At 41.0% G+C, this 22716-nt stretch overlaps 1 protein-coding gene across 1 annotated transcript; it reads right to left on the bottom strand.

Annotated features, from left to right (window-relative positions):
* Positions 1-881: 881 nt before the first annotated feature.
* TSPAN3 (tetraspanin 3) lies at positions 882-22507 on the bottom strand. Its single transcript, XM_058811055.1, has 7 exons — positions 22340-22507; positions 11457-11648; positions 10353-10427; positions 6849-6950; positions 6374-6526; positions 6053-6136; positions 882-1831 (listed from the first exon to the last, which is right to left on the bottom strand). Exons 1-7 carry the CDS (start codon positions 22400-22402, stop codon positions 1739-1741), a joined length of 762 nt encoding a protein of 253 aa, XP_058667038.1. The 5' UTR covers positions 22403-22507; the 3' UTR covers positions 882-1738.
* Positions 22508-22716: the final 209 nt, after the last annotated feature.

Genomic DNA, 22716 nt, shown 5'->3' with positions numbered 1-22716 from the left:
TTTAAGCATCCTTAGCCTTATTCTGTGCAACACAGGTCTGTCATACAACCTCTCCACACTGGTTTTTACAAGCCAGGGTGATCTCAATCTTATTAGTTCCACATTTACAATCTGCAGTACAATATGAAGATAATCAAATGCAGTGAGCAGGCTTGCTGTCACATCTGGGAAATGTGATGCCACAGTCAGGAGGTCTCTGGGTTGAGGCACATGCTGTACTAAGAATGAAAATCTAAGTCCCAAGGGAGTATCATTGAATCCCACCTTTAGAAGTTAACAGAGTTCCACAAGTACACTTCTACAGCAGTGTAACAGCACTGAGAAAAATCCTCCAATAAACCACACTGGCCTCAGCAGTGTGTACACATTAGAATTTTCCTTTTCTGAGTGATGTTTCTTCAGTTACTTGAGATTATCTTGAGGTCAGGTCAGCTGAGCATGTCTGCTTTGTACATAAGCAACTGGTAAAAATTCTGAGCATTCCTGGCTTCTGCAAAGGAGGAAGAACCTGAAGACACTGAAAGTAGGGCAGTGACTAAGTACCTGAATAATGCAAGACACAGTAAAACATAATTAACATACAGCAGTTACAGTAAAGCTATTCATTACCCACTGTTTGGAGGCAACAGATTCTTCCTTAATTGTATGCACAAGATGTTAACTTTCCATCAAGTTCAGCAAAGTTTGTTGTTCTGTGTTTCACTGCTATTGTTTCAAATAAAAAGAACAAACAATACAATCAGGTTTCCAGCAAACCATAAATACAGATCTACTGAAGTGAAGCCACCCAAAACTGTTGTTTTCACACAGTTTGTGTATCCAGCACACCCAGACTCCATTGGACCAAACACATTGGAATCTTAAACAGAAAACAAGACATGTTTATAGGGAGGATATACAGAGATTTATTTAATCAGGTTTATTATTTACAGTTGAGATCACTTTCACATACTACTTGGCTACTCTACATGGCTACATTGTTTCCAAACCAACTGAAGGTCTACAGTCTAAGAGTTCACTCAACACATAAAACGCTCTTCATAGAAAAATGAAATATTTCATTATAGAACAGTAGTGCATACATTATACTCCTGAAAAGCCAGCTTGTATTTTAAACCACTAATGTTTGAAAGACTGGATCTCTGAAGGTCAAAATTGCAGTCACATAATCCTAAAATTGGTTAGGTTTTTTTCCCTACGATTTCTTTATATATAAAGTATACTGGACTTAAGTGTTTTTCTCTTTTTTTAAAAGTGACACTGGTGAGGGGCAAGATTAAAACATTTTTTTCTTCTCAAATTAAATACAGCTGGCTTCCTTTGTACAACTTTGGCCAGAAAAGTTCCATGTAGTGAAGGTTTAAGACTTCCTCTCTCTATATATGCAAGAATCAGCCAGTTAATGCTTAGAGGTAATCTACCAAAGTAGGCACACATCCTTTGACTTTCATATCAACCAAATTACACTTAACTTGCAAATGGTTCTGAAATTAGAAAGTTTACTAGCATACTAAAACATTTAGATACATGAATAGCTGGCTAAAACAGTGAAAGTCACAGGTAATTCTATGGGTTGTGTAAAGCTGTTGTTGCCCATCACCAGTGCACAGTGCGGCTGCCCTCGTGTTTGAAAGGTGTGCTTGGAATAAGCTGGGGCAAGAAAGCTATGGAAGAAAACCTGGCCCATTCACCCTCCAGGGAACAGGGGGAAGATTGAACTGCATGTTGGAATTCTCTTCTAGGCATAGGTTCCACCAGCAATGAGCAGCTCGTAGGCTGGATCCCGACTCCTCCTACATAGAACTATACAGGCACACAACATGCCCAGAAGCTGGGGAGAAAAAACAGAGAACAAGCTTGAGAACAAGGGAAATCTTCAAGACTCAGCCTCAGCACAGACTGCCAGCATGCTTCAAGATTGGAACCAACAAATGGCAACAAACCACCCTTCCTGAAAGAGCCTCCACTCCTGCTGGGAACTCCTAGGGCCACAAGCTTCAGCTTCATTTTCTTACAAGATTACCCTGGACATCTAAAACAAGACTTTTTTTTTGTCAGCCACCTGCATTCTGCCTCAGTAATTCAGATTCAGATGGAAGAAACTCCTGATGTTTTTTAATGAAAGGTACAGATGTTTAGGTACCATATCTGGTATGGAAAACTCAAGTTCAACTCAAATGCATCAGGTTAACTGCTATGATGACAATGGGCTTTAGAAAGAGATTTCATAGAACTGTCTCTCTGTGAACATGTCATACTAACTAGAAGGCTTAGATCTAAGGCAAATAATTCACTTTTAGACATGTTAAAATTCACAGTACCACAACTGTGCTGGCATGCTTCCCATGATTTAGAGTATGATCACCCTGTGTCCACTTACAAGACTTAAACCATGTGAATAATCAGGGATACAGGGCATGGTATTTTAAAGAAGTTGCATGTATACTGAAGGTAGAATAAGATTGTACCAACTGAAAAACAGCAGGTATAGTGTTGGTAATATTCTCTGGTTTACAATAACTGGCAATAGCTTCTAGTAAAGTGTGAGATTGTATTGATTTGGTTGTATGCATGGAAGTTTATTCACAGATGCAAATAGGACAGGAGTCTCCTGAAGTATCTCTGGATTGTAAAGCTCTGAACACAACTTCATTTCTTAAAAAGGAATCCACTCCAAAAAGACACCACAAAAAATCCCTTTGGACAGAAAGCAAACTAGAATGAGATGGGTGAGCAGACAAGTGTAGAATTTCCTCTCCGATAAAGCAAAAGCCCAGTGAAAGTAGTACTGGGACAAAAGGAGAATCACTGACCTTTTAAAAGCACAGGCCAATGCAAACATCAGATGTGTAACATGTTTTAAAACTACATGATGGTACACACATTATAGTACTCCAGTCTGCTGAAAGACTGAAAACAGAATGTTGAAGAATCCTAAATCTAAATATGCAGTGGTTAGGAAGAGGCATGATGAAATTCCAGTATGAGCTTTTTAATTTCCTGGAAAGGAACAAGCTGTAAAGATCAATGCTCTTCTTTGTCGGCAGTGCATTATCTGCTTTGGATCTATAGCAGAAACCAGCTCAGGTTTTGAAAGCATTATGGAGAGTAACACAGTATGGTACTTGAGCTGTTGTTAAAAACAGCACCTTTCTTCACTCAGGTGGTTCCAGCTCAAAGACTGACTCCTAAATATATTATCATAGAATTATGAAATGATTTGGGCTGGGACAGACCTTTAAGGGCCATCCATTCCAGCCCTTCTGCAACAAGCAGGGACATCATCAGGGTGCTCAGGCTCAAACTTGTGTCAGAGCAAGAGGAACAAGTCACATGGGAGAAGGACTGGTCATGGACACAGCCCTTCTAGTGAGGAGGGAAAATCTACAATGAAACCCACTTCAGTTACACTTGTAAAATGGAGAGTTATGGGAGCTGCCAGGGGCTACAGAACTCTCAAGAAGCTCACAGCCTGCAAGTACAAGAACTTCTCTGCTGTTCAAAGCCAGGATAAAATGAGAAGTGTGATGCAGAGCAACACCTCCCTCAGTCCTTTGCTAGAATTCATTCTAGCCATGTACATCAAGTGAATAAAAGTAGATCCAGCACATTTGCAGCTATTTGCACAAGGACAACCCTGTTCAATGACTCCCTCGAGATATTTAATTTATACAGTTGTGTGAAAGCTCAAACATTCAGGTACTACAGTAAAACCCCATGCAATTAACATCTGAGTTACTATTAAAACCATTTCTATCCTTTAGGAGGTCTCTGAGCATATTCCTAGAATTCACTATAAACAAAGTCACTCATATCAGTGCACTCTACAGACATTATTTATTATGTAATTTAAAAAATGCTAGCACCTCTAAACATGTCAAGGCATTTGAGTCTGTTTCTTTGGTTGCTATTTAATATTGTGAACTGCTATTTTAGACATCTGTGCTGAGGAAGGATCCATGCATCCATCCTCCTCTTCAACAGCATTCAGGGAAGTTTAAACACGTCCTGCATTCAGGAGGTTTGTTTAGTTTTTTATTAATTTTGGCTTTAATTTCCCTGCTAGCAATAACTACTTTCAATCTTTCCCCAAACTAATTTTGTACAAAACCTCCCTGGCTGTATATACAGGTGCCCTTTGTAAATGATCACCAGCCACAAAAGCTGTGTCTCCACTCCCTTCAGTTTGCCTCCTAGCTATTAATAGTTCTGTGCTGTCACTGTGGCTGGGACCAGGGAATTATTGCACACTGGAAGATCCCCATGGTAACTGAAACATGAACATACCAAAAATTGCTTCTATGCAGAAAAGACTAAGTTGTTAATAAATTTCAAGCCTTGCAAAAATACTCCTCTCAGTCTTTTAATTTTAAAGCAATTACTAAGGTTAAATTTGTTGACTATAGGCTACCAGAAGTAATGAACTTTGAACAGCCTCATTGCATAACAAAATAATCTGTTCAGAGGGGACTGTGCAGCCAGCAAAGGGAAGGCAGCAAAATTCACAAATGTAAGAAAAACAATCATTCCTCTAAGTTCACAGGGTATGACCCAAGTTGCAGCCATGTGCTGAAGTTTACATTCTGTCTCCCTTTCTTAGCCCACAGACCATTCTGCTGAGAACTGAGCCAAGTACATACTTGAATTCTGTATGGCAAAGACAAAGATGTCAGAACTTATGTCTCAAATTTCAGGAGATAAATAATAGAACATTTTGAACAGAAGGGTGCAAGCAGCCACTGCAAGCATGTCAAACTCTGGGCCAGGGCCAGAAAGGATCCTAACTGTGCTGCATTTTGGGGCAGGCCTGTTCATCAACCTGCAAACTCCAGAATTAATAATAATGCCTCCTCTTGGGATTCTCCTCAGCCAGATTCATCAGATACACTTTTTTCCTGACATTAAATTTTGTCAGAGTAACTATGGCTGTGGTAAGACATTAATTTTCAGTACACAAACACATTTCATTGTTCAAGTAGACCAAGTATTGCTTTAACAACTGAAGTTTTAAGGAAGACAATTAAAACTATACCTTCCCTTCAGGAGACTGAGCACAGATCTCATCAACTTTGAAGTTCCACAGCTGAAGTAGTCTGGGTCTGAACAGTTCAACATGACTGTATACAGTACTATGTGTACATCCTTGTAACATTGAGGCACAGAGGGAACCCTCTTTTCACAAGACTGTTTGCAAATGATTATTTACCTTCAAACATACAACCCAGCTCAAATACTGCTTTTGAAAACAAAAGTGCTTACATTGTCAGACTTGACAGGTATGTTTTCTGAATTCAAATGCTATTAAGAGCACTAAAGTAACTTTGAAATTAGTTTTTATGTCTCCTGGGATTCAGCATATGTACTACATTGCTCAGAGACCATAACATGGGCACAGACTGAAAAGAATGTTATTAATGTACTAAGTGTGCCAGTTGATGAGCATTCAAAATTTCAATTTTACAAGTATGTTTGGGAGACAGTTCTAGTCTTTATTTTCTTCCTTAAAATGTAGTAAATACTAATATACACATTAGTTTATTTCCTCAGTTACCTTTTTATGACCAAGGAAACTGTAACAAGGTTCATGGAAGAGTGTGCAGTTTAGAGCCTCTCTGTTCAAGCCCAAAACCCAAGAAATCTTCAAGACACACAGCAAAGCTCAGTTGCGCACGAGCAGAGCACACTATCAAAAACCCTGGTGTATCTCTGGGTGGTCCTAACATTATTTATACACCATGAGCCACAGTTAAGATAATATACCTCTAAAACAGCATGAAAAATGAGCTGTTTAAAAGCTGGAAATTGTTGAGTGTTAAATGCTATCAGAGGACATTTATGATACTTAATACCTAGATAAAAGTAATTTACCATTTCCATCAGAGTGGATTACTGCATATAACACTGACTGTTCAGCTCTAACAGAATATATATCCCCTAGCAGCGGGAAGTTCTGTGTTAAAGGGTAATATCTGTATGTGCATACCTGTAGTTATCTGTACTGCAGTTTAGATCTAATCTGAAAGAAGTTAACAAATAAAGAACATTCCCTTACCTGAATAGCAGCAAATGCTAGTGCTGCCCAGATGACATACATCATGATCTCCTGAAGCTTCTTGACAACCAGAGCTTCACACCCCTGCAACAAGCAGGCTTCTTATGTATCAATCTGGCAACCATATTTAGAGACACCAAAAACCCCCAAAAGCATCACACAGGGCAGAAAGATAATGTTAATACTAAAAAAAAGTAATTACATGAAAATTACTTACAGATTAAAAGAGGAGACAGAGAATTAATTACATCTACTTTCTGTTAAAGCAAATACACCCAAGATTTGATTTCTCCCAAGGAAAATGAATTGTGGCTGCCTTACCTCTGAATAAAGGTCCATGGGGCGGGTCAAACTGCCAGTGCAATTGCTGAGGGCTGCTTTGCAACAGCTGAGGGGCACACTGTTGTTTTTAGTTTGTTTGAACCAGATAGTATTCTCCCAGTCTGAATAGTTATGAATGCCACAGCAGCGCAGCTGGAAAATCAGACAGGTAAAGAATTCAATTCTAACTGCAATATCAGGAGGAGAAGTATATTATGTTCCATTGCAGAAAAACACTTAAGTACTACACATTTGAATACAAGCAGAGAGTGAGAGATACCTAATGATGTAAAAATACATCTCCCTCACAGCAGTAATATTAATTTTAACAAAGCTGAAGTATTTGTTGTCCATTCAGCAATTTCCTAGACTTGTCAGAGTGGAGGAAGGAGATCTGCACCAGCAGCAGAGGAACAGCATCTGTGTTTTAAGGACAGGAAGGAGTGGAACACTGGCCCGTGTGTTGCTGTCTCACCTGCCTCTGTACATAGTCAATAGCACGGCTGGCGGCGTCGGGGTTGGTGCCGTTGTATCGGTTGTACACTTTCCGAATGCTGTGATCAACTTCATCCTCCACCTAGCAGGGGCAGGAAAGCAGCTGCATGAGCTCACCAGCACAGGTTAGGGAACATCATTTTGCTTCCAGCTACAGCATTTCAGGAAACCAAGGTAACTCCCCATCATCTGAAATCAGCATAATTCAGAGGTACAGCTTCCTCAAGTTCCACCCTGACTTTTGCTAAGATGTTGCCAGCTTGCAGCTACACGAGAAGGAAAATCCAGGCACAGCTACCTTCCAGATTTTAGGCAAAGTAGCTTTGCACTGTCTCTCAGAACAGGAACAACATTTCCTGTGACACTGAAAACAGATTTCATGAAGTTAAAGGCTGTCCATAAGAACATGCACTCACCTCTCTACTTCAAGGTCCCAAACCAAAACCATTATCACCATCTGGGCTAACTCATTCCCCTTGGGACTACGAGGATATTGGGATCAAAAGTTACTAAGTCATATCACCCACTCTTTGGGCTGAAGCACAGGTAAATAAATGCTCAAAGATGCCTTCTGGCTGACCCTACAGTGACCAGGCTCCCTGTTCAGCCCCAGTCTCCAGGGCTTCCCAAGGAGCAGTACATTGTGTATAGCAACATTTACTGCAATAGGTTATGGACCTACTGTAACTGAGTCAGGATGCTGTCAAGTACATGTGTTAGAAATGGATGCCACTCAAGAACCATCACTTGTCCCCCCTAAAGGCATTCTGTGATGCCTGGTTTGGAGAAAATCTTACTAGAACCTTTAAAATACTATATATTACTGTAAAATATTACTTAAATAATACACAGTTTAGCATAGATAAACATTTCTGCAATTTTAAGATTAGTTCTGATTTGATTTTTTCTATCACATTCGACAGGAATTATGTGCAAGGAATGCAATTTTAGGATTGAGCACTAAGCATGCATATTCTTCAGATTTGCAAGCTACAGTAGGAAGGTCTTGTCAACACATCATTTCTTTAAATACTTCAATGGAAGATTTTGATGCAGCAGTAGCACAAGCTGAATTCCAGCACCACCTCCTCCTCAAGAATGCTGCCTATTTCAAGATAGGTATGCAGAAAAGCCAATTTAGCTTGCACAGGCAACTCATTTCAGACCAGTTCAAAATCAATTGTTTGATGATTTAACTAATTTGATTTACAACTCCAACTCATAACAAAACAGCTGTTCAATTTGTCATTTACATTTTAAAATAATCTATTTCAGTGCTTGTTTGTGCATCATTTGGCTTGCAGTTCAATCAGGGCAACATCATGCCTGAAAACCCTGCAAATTCCTTAAGATCCAAAGAGAAATCACGAGCTCTAGTTAACTGGCAGGTTTAGTGAACAATGAAGAGAGTGAACCCCTCCACCCAGAGGAAAAAAACCTGCAGGTCCTCAAGCAACCAAGCCTGTTTAATCCCTACTGGCACTTCCAGAAAGTCTGACTTTTCCAGCTAAGGACCAATGCTGGAAGGCTCTGCAGCAACTCAGGCCATCTCAGCAGAGCCTGGGCACGTTTCACACAGTTCTGAAAGTTGGAATAGGATCAGCACACAGGTCTACAGAGGCATGCTGGAAATTAAACAATTTTAAGATCAATAATGGGATCTTAAAAGAGCACAGTGCCACTTCCTTGAGGCATTATGCCCAATGTAACAACTGCTATGACTTTAATCTTGCAAGTTTGTAAGGTGAACACAAAGTACTTCTAACACGATTCAGTTACCTTTAGAAAAACAAGGCTCCCACAGATGTGTACACACCATGTCAAAAAAAAACCAGACCAAAATTAACAAAGCATAAAGCTGACTTATTTATCCTGCAAAAATAGTCAGAAGGCTAAGCAGACTTCCCCTCCCAGCTCACTGGTAATAAATTTATTTCTGTTTATTTCTGTTGTACTTAAAACATTAGTTTAAGATGCTAGATACTGTAGGGTACTAGAAAATTGCCATCTTTAGTAACAAAACCTGTCTGTCCTGTCTGTCCTTTCCAAAGATTTAAGGCTCAGTTTTCAAATACTGGCTTCTACAAACAGCTTGACAGACTGCCACCAAAACCAGACAACCTTCCCTCTTCTTCCAAGCTCTGGCCCTGCATTACCCACTGCAGTGAAAACTGCATGAGAGCAAACAAAAAAAAGAGAAACAGGAACACACAGCTGGGCAAGGCAGATCCATGCATCTGCTGTGAATACTGCTCACTGAAAAACAGCAAGTCCCTTCAAGATGGGACCATGGAAGACAGTAAGATGACTACTGCTTAGTCCAGATCACATCCATGGTAATTCCTGCACATATTAAAGTATTCCTCTGCAAGTACTGAAACAGAAGGAAGCCATTCAGATCAACATGTAAGAGCCCACCTCCTACCCCCTGGAACTGTAGTGCTTTCCTCAGTGCCTTCTAAGGCCTACTTCCAGTATAAACTTAAGAATCCCCAGTGATCAACTCAGTTCACTGCCAAGATACCAGAAATCAAATGCAAAATATTTTGAGTTCCAGCATGGCCAGTAGAGCACTTCTGTTGAAGCAGCCTGTTTTAAGTGTCATGCACCAGGTCTGTAACACAAACACTTCAAGGTTGTCTGGTCACTGCTTGCTCCAAGCAGCCTTCCCTGGGGCCCAAGCAAAACCACCACTTTTACTTCCAAGCTGTTTCCCAATTTGTTCCAGGACAGCAGGAGAATGCAAGGAGGAGAGAATGCTGAACCTGAGTGGCTCACAAAAGGCCAAATGAAGAGAAATGGTAGTGTAGTTCAGCTTGCTGGTAAGATATCCCTGAGTGTGCTACACTGCAAACATGCTCCATGTCACAGCTAAAATGCCTTCTCTGGTCTTTTTTTTTCCCATCATATATTATGCTAGAAGAAAAACATCTAATTTCATTTTTTCTGGTCCTGTTTCTTAATTCCATAAACAGACAGTGGGGAAAGTTGTAATTTGTTTAGCTATAATCCCTGTCAACAACCTGAGTAATGCTAGGAAGTATACATTACTACATTCAATCTATTTCATTTTATTATTATGCAGCATTAGTTTGCACACCAAAACACATGACAACACTGAAGTTGCTGCATATCAAAAAAAAATGCCCCATGTTCAAATATTGCATAGCCTCAGTCATTCACAAAGTCAAAGCATAAACAAATTAGAAGTCCATCTGGAAAAATGTAAAAGTATGAAGTACTGTGACTCCCTTCTCCTGTTTAATTGTTAATGATGAAGGTAATTTCTTGCCTAAAAGATAGCTCTCTGCATTCATGTTCTAAATTTTAAGGTACTGGTATCACAAATTAATCCACTCAGATGTCTGATTTTAATCCCTTAAACACCCATTACCAGTTCTACAGAATCAAACAGTAAAGATTACACTTCTGTATTGTGGTCAGAATCCACAACAAAACATTACTGAAGCTGAGAAGTTCTTACCTTTGCTCTATAAATGTATCCAAGAACCACGACCACAACTTCGGTGATAAAAACCAGGAGCAAGATGATCACAAACTGCAAAACACAATTAAAAGTGCTTGTGCAAATAGTTTCATTCTTTTGCCTAATGAAAGGCTCCATGTAGATTTTTCTATTTAAAGTTATTTTTGCTGCAAGGTTTTGATTTAACAGCTAATCTAATGCAGGCACTTAAATTGACCAAATGAGCCCAGAATTCATTCAAGAAACTTTAGTGCTCACAGCTTCACCAAGCAATAGGAAGCTGCCCAATCAGGCAAGTCCAGCTGTCATTAGTACTGAAAATATCATACTGCAGGTCTTTAATCAAGTGGTTCTTTCAATTGTCTTTGTTAGATAAATAGGAATGTCTCATCAGAGAGGCTACCCAGGCAGTTACTTAGAGAGGTAGATGGACTAAGGGAATGTTTCTTCAGATTAAGCTCTGTGACAACTGGAAAAGACAGCAAGCTATGCATTTGTCTTGCTGTATTTAAGAGCACTTTTAAAGAAGTCTACACAGTACTCAACAAAAGAAGCCCCAAACCCTCCTGTGGGGACAATTCGAATACAGCCTCTCCTCTTCCCTACCTGGTTTTCAAGCCAAAATTACAATTGAAATACCTGGAAACACAGGACATAAAATACTGCCAACCAAGTGTCCCAAGTAAACCATTAAGAAAATAATCAGGCCTTATGACAACCCTCAGTTACCCTGATGGAAGACACTTAAAGCAAGAAGGCTCCTGAATCACTTCTCTCCCTCCAATTCAGCTTTTCAACCACAACAGATAAAAGTGAGATTTAAAAACAGTTATGACTTAATCATATGGTTTTACACTTTTTTAATGAGATTTACCACAGTTCTAAAAAAGGTAAAACTGAGACGCCTTCTGCTGCTACAACTGTTTCATTTAACACCTTTATTCAGAACAGAAAATTGAAATAAGACATTCCTTAAAAAATGAAGCAGACAACTTTTAAGGCCATAAAGTGAAAACTTCAAGTAGTATTTTAGGAGTTTATTAAGAGAGAAGGCGGGCCAGCCTCCAGCAGGCCCAGACTCTGCAGGAGCTGCGCACTCACCGTGGCCAGGCCACAGCGGCTCTCTCGGATGGTGGCGCAGCAGCCGATCAGGCCAATGATGAACAGCAGCGTCCCCACAGCGATGATGATAACAGCTGGAATTAGTGTGTACACATCTTCAAAGAAGTGATCATAGTCATCATATGTGATGAACACATAGGCTCCAACGTAGCACAGGATGCCTGCTGCTGCCTACAACAGGCACAGAAACATGGTCAGTTCCTTGGAACACCAAGCTCTTCCTTCAGTAAGGTAACAATTATTTTAACAAACACCATAAAATAGCGTTCCTCAGAAATTTTGCCCAGTTACTATCTATGACTTACTGTTACAGTAAACTAGACATACACATTGTGAACTTTGACCTCTGCTAGGGAAAGATGAACTGCTAGAAACAAGAGCATTTCTGAAGGGTTCATAGAACTGGAAAAATCTGGTTCCAACCAGAAAGCAGGCAGAAACAAATGCAAACCACCAACTACTAAAAGGCAGAAGCAACTATCTACAGGAATGTGCCATAAACCTGTAAAATCAATGTTCTCAGAAGGATTGTTGTACAAAATGGTCCTTTTTGAACAAACAAAAAGTCAACTGAAAGTTACTGAAATAAGCCCTGTAGGATGAAACTGCAACTACACACATTTAAACAGTAAGACACAGCTCTCACATCCATCTGCCATGACCTTGCCTCCCTTACAGTTACAAGGATCCAAACACATCAATGCCTTCCCTATCTTTTGGCTGAGCAGAGCCAGTGAAAGAGAGACAACTGTTGCTTGAGGAGCCAACTAACACACGTTTATTTTTAAATACAAGGGCCTTATCAGTTTGTGCTGTACAAATGTCTTTTCTAACCACCCTCACACTTGCTGCAGAACGAAATATCAATTTGCAGTGATGGACAATATAATCTGAATGTGTCATGACAGGCTTTTCCAATGTCCCAGCAGAAGCTGAGCTAGAACAATGCACCCAGCAGGTGCAATGGCTCAGCTATGAGCTGGGGAATTTCATTCTGCTGTGATGGGTGGTGTCCCTGTTACAAACCAATCCATACCCTGGACACGAGAGCTCTCTCAGCTGGCAGGTGACACAGTGCAGCTCCAGTCTGAGGGAGAACACTGCAGGCTGCCCCCAGCCAGTGCTCCCACTCACTGCCTCACACCTACCCCCTCCCTGAAGTGAAGAGGAGGGCAGGCACACATACAGCAGCTTCCAGGAGCTGTAACACTGCAAGGCTGCATTGTGCTGGTGTACTATCAGACTCACTACATATTTCAGTCTAGGAGGACATAATCTAGCCCAGCTGCCTGCACAAAGCAGGCTCGACAATGAATTGAGACCAGGCTGCTCAAGACTTTGTCACAAGTCCTGGAAGCCCTCCTTGGGAAGCCTGTTCAGTGTGGCACAGAACAAGACAAGCCCCAAGACAAAAGGTATCCAAGATTTTAGCCCTGTTTGCCACTACATACCAGATGTATTGCAACATTACTGCAACTCCTTTCTATAAAACAATAGCACACAACCACTACCAGAACATTACTTCATGTATGGAATATTCCCTACAGCACTTTGCTACAGAAACACTATGTCAAAGAAAAAGATATTAAGAGCCAGCTCAAAAGTATCATCATCTGCATGGATCTGAGCAATACATTTGACCTCTCCACCTCTCTTTCTGCAGCAGAATTGTGTACTCTGCAGGAATCTCAAAGGCACCCAGGAGGCTCACATTCATCCAATAAAAGGTGCTATGTACATATAAGGAGAGGGAAAACTGAAAATTCAGTAACAAAGACCAAGAGCAAGACATCTTTTCCAGACAAGAGTGAACAAGGTATTGCAGAATCACCCCCTTGCACAGAAGTTGCTGAAATGCTAATCCATCTGTACAAACCCTGCCATATTAGGTACAACATGGCAAAATGCAGACACACACTTTCTGTACACAAAGCAAAGATTCAAAGTAGTGTCACTGAACAATGGAATTACATTAACTGTTGCCTAGCAATGAAGCCTGTGAATGGCAGGCCAGTGATGTAATCCCCTATTTCTAAGAACTAAAATGCTTGATAGAAATATGGTATGTTACAAGGTAGCTGATGAAAACCCACAGCTGTGGATGGCATCAGGCAAAGAATATATACCACAAAGCTGAAATCAGAACCATTTGTTAACTCCTTTGTCCTTCTTTTGCTGTTATTTAATTGGCTTCCTCTTTGTTTAAGAAAAATCTGGATCATACACTGCATAAGCACATGCATTTGAAGAATGCATGTATCTGAAGTAAAAGGAGATTAGCCTTAAAAAAAAAAAATCAAATCTGTCTACAGGTGTTATCTTTCCTTCCCTACTTCAAGAAGCACATGCATTTTAACAAACATTGCTTTTGCAGCCTGTAGACAGATTAAAAGCTGCCTGCTTTGAATACTTCATTAAATCCCTTCCACACATGGTACAAGAATGACTAACCATCCATGACAGCACTTATGCTTTACTTCTGAACAAAGTCAAGGAACTGGTGTTTGTGAAACAGACACTGCCTCTGTGATAAAGTGACCATACTCCTCAGAGCTACTGCTGCTACCTCTTCAACAAGTAATCTGCAGGGGGGGAAGGTCCTGAGAGCAGAGGTGCCTGCTGGAGCTTGCACAAGGTTTAAAAGCCATGAAGATTAGAATTCCTTCCCCATGTATCACAGTTGAACACTGTTTTTGAACAGGTGTGGGACTTAGTCTGTCACAGCACAATGAAAACAGCAACACTACCAGGTTACTTACACATAAACAAGCTGGAGATGACCTCCCTTCCCTTTTCCTTTCACATCACAACCACGGGACTGTTTATTTCAGCCTGCTCTACCCCAGCACAGGAGAGATCTCAAGTGCCTTAGCTGGGATGAGAGAAGTGCTTTTGAAGCAATCCTTTTTGCTCAGTTTTTGATGAATTTCTCCCACTACCTCTGGCTTGCATCACTGGAGTGTGCATCACTGGAGTGTGCAAGAGGAGTGACTGGGAGTGAAACCAAGCCAGGACAGGTACAGTCCCTGTGCTGACTGCTCAGAGGTGTTCAGCCACTGGCACTGCACAGGCCCGAGGTCCCTCCCTCCTCAGAGCTCAGCAGCTCCAACAGGAGGTCTGAGCACACAGTACAGTGCCATCCACTGATATCAATAACAAACACTGTGACAGAGAAGACAGTTCTAACCACACAAAGCGTGCAGTTTATGTTGACCAGGGCTGCACCAGTTAAATGCACATTTATTACCTGTTGCAAACCAAGTACAAAGTTGAATACATGTGTTTCTTAAAGAAAAAAAACCAACCCCAAACTAACTGACTGTCCCCACCTAAAACCAAACAACCCACCTCAAACCAGCCAAAATAGTACCATGTGCTGAAGCCATCCATCTCAAAATAGGAATCACCTAAGGAACTCAAAGTCTATATAGACACAAGGATAACTTAAAAAAAAAAAATCATCAAATAACCTAGATCTCAATGCTTACCATCCTGCAGAGTAAATAGAAAATCTGCAAAGTCCAACCTTGCTCAAGTCAAAGACAAATTAATATAAAGCTACTGTGTTTGCAATCATGTACTTCCTATCACTAAATGGAAGCCAAATATATGAACTGCACACAGTTCAAACAAGTCTTTGATAAACAGGGCTTGAAGGAAGAATTCTCCAACTTAATCTGCTCAATGCTCTGAATAGATGGCAGCAGTTGCTGAATCTGTGCCAGGTAACATGCACGCTCCAGGGACATGACTGGTTATTCAGCATTCACACATCCTTTTACAGTTGTCTGCATCTAACTCATGGTTCTCAGCCTAAAGCAGCACAGCCTTATTTTGGGATGAATTAACCTTTAAAAACACTGATATAAAAGTACAGTCAATGAACACAGCTCATTGCAAAGGAAGTTGTTTTACAGATGCACAGACCTCTCACAGTTAGGAAAAGGATTGATTTTACTGCTTTGGCTGGAACCTCTATGGAGTTATTAAAAGCTCAACAATTATGCACAGAACTGGAGGGAAAACTGGAAGATCCAAGGACACAATGATAAGCATCACTCAACACATTCTGGGAAAGCTCAGTTAAAAAAGGAGGTTCTTTGAGCAGCCTTTGGGCTGCTGTGACACAGCCTCTTAAGCTCATGGCCACTTCTCAAAGTCAACTTTCACCTCCCACAAGCCCTGAGGCGTACAGGGCTGTACACTGGCCAGCTGCACCTTGAAATAGTTTCAAGGGTTTAGTTTGTTTTCCAAGTAGGCTGCAAACACACACCAAGAACTGTTTTCATGTTTTCAGTAATGCTCACACACTGCAGCAATTTGAAAGCCAAAACTGTGGCTACCCAGGATAATGAGTGCAAGATATTTAAACTTGTTCCACTGATCATTTATTTATCAACCACAGACACTGCAGCGTCATTTACAAGCAAATTCTTCCTTACACTACCCTAATAATGTTACTGCCAAAGAGATCTGATCAACACTACTTACACGTTCATACTTTTACTCTTCACCTTGCTATGGCATTTTCTTCACTTTGGGACCCTAACAGAACACACAGAAGTTCTGCATTTCTTCTGTGGTACTATTTCAATTAACTCGGCCAAAGAATGGTATTTGTCCCTTCAGAGTCTATGTTCTATCCACTGTTTTAAGAAAAACACACTCTCTGAACAAGAAAATGAAGGTAGCAGCAAAGTACTGTATTTTAGGAGAAAACACATCTGATATTCAAGGTGTGAATGCTCCTCTTAGGCAAGAACAGTATTTCACATTTCCTATATTTCACATTTCACATGTCCTTCCTACTGCTGCTAGCTTTGCCATTGCTGATTGGTAAATGTTGATAGCAACAAAGACATCACTCCAAACCAATTATTCATTTCACTATGGAATTATCTTTCAAGCATGGGATTGTTAACTGCATCCATTAATATATTCTGACAGATCATCTACAACATCTTTGATAAAAAGAACCTAAGGATTAAGTGAGAAAAAAGCTTTTTACACTAACAAACCCTCAGCTTTTCTGCCTGGATCCTGTCCTAGGACAATTTTCCCAACACATCTATTGCTTTCCTCATGTTAAATGTGGGTGTGTCTTTGTTCTCACTGCCTTTCTAATAGGTTTTGTAAAAAACAAAGCACATGTCTACTCCAGGACAGATTTTTGAGAGTCTACAGTTATATCAGTTTCATCCTTCCTAATGTTGCTTTTGTCTATGCATAGCAACTCCTGAACATTTCCTACCCACAAGCAGAACACTGGTATTGTGGTCTGTCTCCAGATTTCTGTGCTTCTTTGAACAGTACCTTAATAAGTGGGGTTTTTTCCACATTTCTCCATTATTTGACTTCTACAGTATTTCAGACATTTTTGGTTCTTTCCAACACTAGAGTACTCATAACCTGATTACTGTCATAAAAAGAATGGGATGACAAAAATTTTTAAGTCTTCCTTTTAGCTTCCTGTTCTTCAAAATTTATTTCCTTAACCTCAGAGGCCCAACAGAACCTCTCTGGGGTTTATTTCTCTTATAGTCTTTTCAGCACTTCACTGCTGTGTATCTCTCTCCACTCCCCTCTCCCAAACAAACCCACACCCATACTTGATATTTCCTCTGGTTCCTGAAACTGATGCAAAACCAGTTTAGAACCCAATGGTTTCCTGACACTCTTATCTTTGTTCTCAACAGTAGGAATTTAACTTCAACACTGAGCTCTGACTGTCTTACTAAATCTTTTGGGAGAAGAAAGACAGCAATTCTATTCAGTTCTGTAACACAGCCAAAGCTATCTTAAAGGCTTAGAAAACAAGCAAGCCCTGTAAAATCCAAGCAAGCCAGACTGCTCTGTCTGTGCTAGCCACACTCAATTCTGCAGCTCGTGAACACCTCACATTCCAAGGCTTTTCAGGCTAAAGCAAAAGGCTGAGCTAGGCTGCTTTTGCATTCAGTATTCCATATTTCAAGTGCAAGATGTGCAGCATCTGAGTATTTTACCTCTTTAGAAGCCAAGGTAACAACACAGCCATTCTTTTACACCTATTTAGTCACCAGGGCTGTAACCTGAGCTGGTGCTCTACTGTTCCCAGGTTCCTTGCTCTGCAGGAGAACAATGATGATCACTCTGTGCGTCAAAGTTCAGGTAAAGTGATATTGCAGTTTCCTTGTACCATTCAGAGGTATCACATTTAGCTTTGCAACTTGGTTTTGTTAGGTATTAGACCTTTTCAGCTCAAGTCCAGATGCCAAAAATCCTGAAAAATCTCAGGCAAAGACCTGAAACTCATCCTGTAAAGAAACATGAATGACACTACCATGTTGCTTAAAAGCAAATCAAAGTATTTATTACTAAAATTCAGAACCTGGCCCATGTTTGCTATCTGAAAATCCATATTCAAATATTGGAAGAAAAATTACTCAGAGGGCACAACACTTGATAGTTTTAAACATTTATTTTCTTAATTAAAAGAACTTTTTTTTTTAATGCACAGGATTCCAAACCATTATACAATCCTGAAGAACACACTCTCTTCATACTACCATAGTGGCAGAAGCAGAAAATGTTACATTGTTACATCCACAAGCAACTGGATGTAAACTGTTTTTTCAAAACAAAAGGCCTTTGGACAAGTAATCCCTGTGAAGTTACCTTCTGGATTATCCATCAATTACAGTCTTTGATCACCAAAGAACTCTCAAGAAATTTGTTTTGAAGTCCAGAGCAGTTACTATTTTCAAGCTCACAACAAACTGTAGAAATTACTGGGCTTATTGCTATGTGTAAGAAAGTGAACTTTAATCTTCCTTTCTACTACTAAATTTGAATAAATTTTCCCATAGCTTCATTTTATTATTTTTTTTTTCTACCAGAAATCCCTGAACATATTACATACACATTGACTGCTGCAGCTCCTGTAAGAAAATCCTCAATTTCCCCATACTTTGGCCACTGCATTGTGGTGAGCACAGATCTAGAAAGTATTTCTGCTCTACAATCTCTCTAAACAATCGTACCAAGAATGTTTTATACCAGCTTAGTCAAATGAACTGTCAAAGTCATGATTTCAAGCCAGCTAAATACTACAAGAACTTAAACAGCTTGCAACTACTGAGTTGCAAGTATTGTAGAAGCAGAGCTCATTCCTTTTCTCAAGAAGGACACAGAGGTGAGAGATAAAAACCTCAGCAAGCCCAAGATATCTGGCACTATTTTAGCAGAGCAGGCTGTCAAAGCACATAGATTCCTTGGGAATATAAAATAGATTCCCTTTTCTGAAGCAAGACCACATGGAACTCATTCTTTCCTAGGAACTAAAGACTGAAAACATTTCCTTAGCGTTTTTGTCTTCATCTCCTCTTCACACTGGTTTCAACTGAATTATGCAAGTCACACTATGAAGCCTTAAATTAAGTGCACAAAAATAAACACATTTGATAGCAGTCTTTAGGTATTTGTTCCAGGTAAATACATTTCTTCCTCTTTCAAAATTATGCAGACCTTAGGAGGTGTCCTGAAGAACATGCTCTTCTCAAATACCTTACTATAATTTTTTTTGCAATTAGTTATTATCTACATTTCATCAAGGTAACAAAAAATCTTGCTGATTAGGAAGATATATGCACTAGAAGTTAGATTACTTTATTTCTAACCTGCATAGTCTTTCACATCACAATGACTTCCTATGCAATATCCCTCCTTAAAGGGCTCAGCATCCCCTAAATGAAGTCACCAGCTGAGCAAATAAATCTTGGGCACACCTAAGGCAAAGGTCAGCTGAAGGACTGGCTTTCCTTTGCCATTAATCATATCTACCCAAAAATTAACTCTTAGAAATGAGACACTAAGAAACTACTAATCAGATCAGTACTCCCTGGTCTAAGGAGGGCCACTTTGAACTGATCCTTTGCATCCATGCATTTCTTGGTCAAGTATTTTTGACCTTCAACACTCTCTGACAATCACCCAAAACTCAAGCATGTGTGCCACACAAAATTTACACTCTGCTACTCTTTATGACTACAGTCATGAGGCTGTTTTCTTACAGAACTGTATTTAAAAGGCACCATGGGCACCTACAGGAGATGCACTCAATGCTCAACACCCCTGCAAATACAACTCAAAATACCACACCAAAAATGTGGAAAGGTGAGTAAGGTCCATTCAGCTTTCTGCATGATAAACTGGTACCTGCCCTTTTAGACAGATTCCACAGCCTACCTTCATTAAGAAATAAAAATCCTGCAGTATTACCAACATGTAGGAAAGTATAGTTAATCTAAGAATTTTACACAGTAGAAAGATGCTTCACAAGACAATAAATGACTTTTTATAGTGTCAACGAAAATTTAACAAGCAGCACAAGACTCTTCAAAGTGAGATGAACTTGGAGAATTGCAATCAGTAGCTGTAGGTGGCAAATGGTTGTCACCTGTCAGCAAGGTCTGATCTGCCACTTTCAGACTTGAAAGAAATTTGTAAAAGTTAGAACCAAGACTTCAAAGTATAACAAGCATATCTCTATTTCTTCACAGCACTGATAATTTTCTAAATATCTCAGTCATAAGACTGATATCAAATCTCTCAGAACATTCACATCCTCCCACAAGTAAGAGGCCCACGGGGTGAGGGGGGAAGTTATAACCCACTGTGTGTCACAACTTGCTGCTCCTACAGGTGACCATGAAGATACTGATAGCACACAAGACTGATAGATGAAACCTTAAAGAGAGAGAGTCAATTTACAAAAGCAGCTAAAGGAGATTTCATAGTTACTTGACCAATTCTAGGCATTTGTCTAACTGCCAAGTCTCGGGAAATCCCAATGATCTAATTATCAACATTGGAACTACAGCACAACAAGCACAAGATTTCTGTAACAGCACAGAAGCACTTACACTGCCAACCAGAAGAGCACCAAATGTTGACATACACAGCTCAGTCAACAAATGAGCTATTGACTCTACCTTGTGAAAGAAAGGAACACCACTGCTTTCTGTAACTCACTTTCAGAAAGCCTTCCTTTCTACGTGCAGCTGATGAGCTGCAAGGTTGTTCTAACACAAGCAACCCAGCCACTGATGTGCCAAAAACCTATCAGCACTTGCTGACTTGGTAGGCTGGAGGTGGTTTACAGAACACAAGATTGATGACATTTTAATTTGACGTGAAGGACATTTTATCTAAATACAGTCTGCCCATTTTAAATTAAGTCAAATTTGTCTCAAAAGTAACCAAAAATTGTAAAGCACGAAGTTCAGCATTACACAAAATACCTTTGACCCTACCACTGTATGAGATGAGTAACTGCAAATTCCAACATGCAGCTAAATGACCAAATGCAGCAGACAACGAACAATACCCATCACTAAGCTTCTGGAGCAGAGGAGAAACTGCACACGGAACTTGTGCTCATTTACTCCAAACAGAGCCTCGTTTATATCAGCAACTACACAAAAATCTGCTTCAAGGTGCCCTCAAGAAGGCAACCCACAAAAACTGTGTCCAGTCAAAAACTTTTAAGTACGACGTAGGAGTCGTCAAAGAGCTTTTAAAATGTCACTTGCAAGAATGCATGTAACAAAAAGCCACACCCAACAACGCAGATTCCAACCTTACTGCTGCACTAAGAAATTGATGTCATTACTTCAAAGATGAAGAATGGAGCCTGAGCACCTCAGCCAGAATTACAAACTTCTAATCTGCACCACTTAAGGCCAAATATGCCTCACCTTCCCTGCTCCTCTCCCAGAAGAGCTGTATAGGCAAACGCCGGTAAGAATGCACAGATATGCACTTTCCTTGACCATGAATAATTTCCAGGCACCCTTAAGGAGCATTCCTTTGTAAAAATTCAGACAAGAACAGTCATCCTGTAACGCTAGTAAGATATCTCACGACTTTCAATAGTAAATGAAGCAGCTATATATAGCTACACTTCCATGGTCCAACAGCTTGTTACCCACTATTACGTTTTTGAAGATGTAATCTCGAACAGTTGGGACAACAGATACTCTGTTCCTGGAGCTGGGATTAGAGCAGGAAAAAAATGCAGTACCTAAATGCACAAAGGGAATCCTTAAAAAACTACAAACTGTTCTTAATTATGATTTGAGAGTTACAAGCCTGTTCTGTTACAAGTTACTGTTCTAACAAGCCAATTATTACAGTGAATACAACGCCAAGCTAGAGCCTGTTTGTCCATCCTGAAAAAGGTCATTTACAGCAACCTACTGTCTGTCCCTCTTTTGTAAGCTTTTGTCTTATTGTCACTGTAGCCGTGGCAAGTTTCAGCGATGCATACACACTACAATGCTACCGTGGCTAGTGGAATACGTTAAGTATAAATAGATAAAGAGCTGATTTTGTGTTACAGCCTCAGAAGACATCGGTGCCCAGACTGAACGCTCGGGATGTCCCGCCGCGGACAGCCCAACCCGAGATGGCCAAAAGAGCGCTACAAAAACCAAAGTGGCCACACAAATTAAACTGCCAGAGACCTGAGAAGCTCAATAATGCAAGAGAGAAAAGCTACATGCGCTTACACAACAGCCTCTACTCCAGGATCCCTAATGCTCGTTAAACCTTCAAGGCCAGGTTCAGCTCCCCCCAGGCTGGAACGCGGCAGGAGGACTGTGAGGGAAGGGCAGCGCCCAGCCCCGAACCCCCTCAGCCCGCGAAGGGGCTCGGAACGCCCGTTAAACATCAAGAATTTAAACACGAACCGAGCCCGTGCGGGCCGGTGCGGGGAAGGGAGGGAGGTTTCCCGGCTCCCGAGCGAGGGCCGCAGCGCTCTCGGGGCCAGGCTCCGACCCGGAACCCCGGAGCCGCCGTCTGTGGCGAGGCGCGGCCGGACTCACCCAGAAGATGAGGTTGAGGAAGACGAGGACGGTCTTGGAGGAGGTGATGCCGCACTGCCCCATGGCGCCGCAGAGCCCCGGCCCGGCTCGGCCCCGCTCCCCTCAGCGCCGCCGCACGTGACCGCCCGGCCGCGCGGGCAGCCTAAGATGGCGGCCGCTCGCGTCACGTGGCGCCAGGGGGCGGGGGCACCTAAGATGGCGAACCGCTCCCCCTTAAAGCGGTCCCGCCCCCCTGAGCTACCGACTGGGCAGCCCCGATAGCGCCTTATTGTGAGGGGGACGTCAGTGCTGTCCTCCAGGCTCGGAACCCAGGCAGCAGAGTGTAACAAACACAGCCTCTGCTCGTTCAGCGCCTGAAGCGATAATTTTCCGACTAC

The sequence above is a fragment of the Ammospiza caudacuta genome, chromosome 10 (assembly GCF_027887145.1).
Source record: "Ammospiza caudacuta isolate bAmmCau1 chromosome 10, bAmmCau1.pri, whole genome shotgun sequence".
NCBI classification, from domain to species: Eukaryota; Metazoa; Chordata; class Aves; order Passeriformes; family Passerellidae; genus Ammospiza; species Ammospiza caudacuta.
This window is presented reverse-complemented; position numbering and strand designations above follow the sequence as displayed.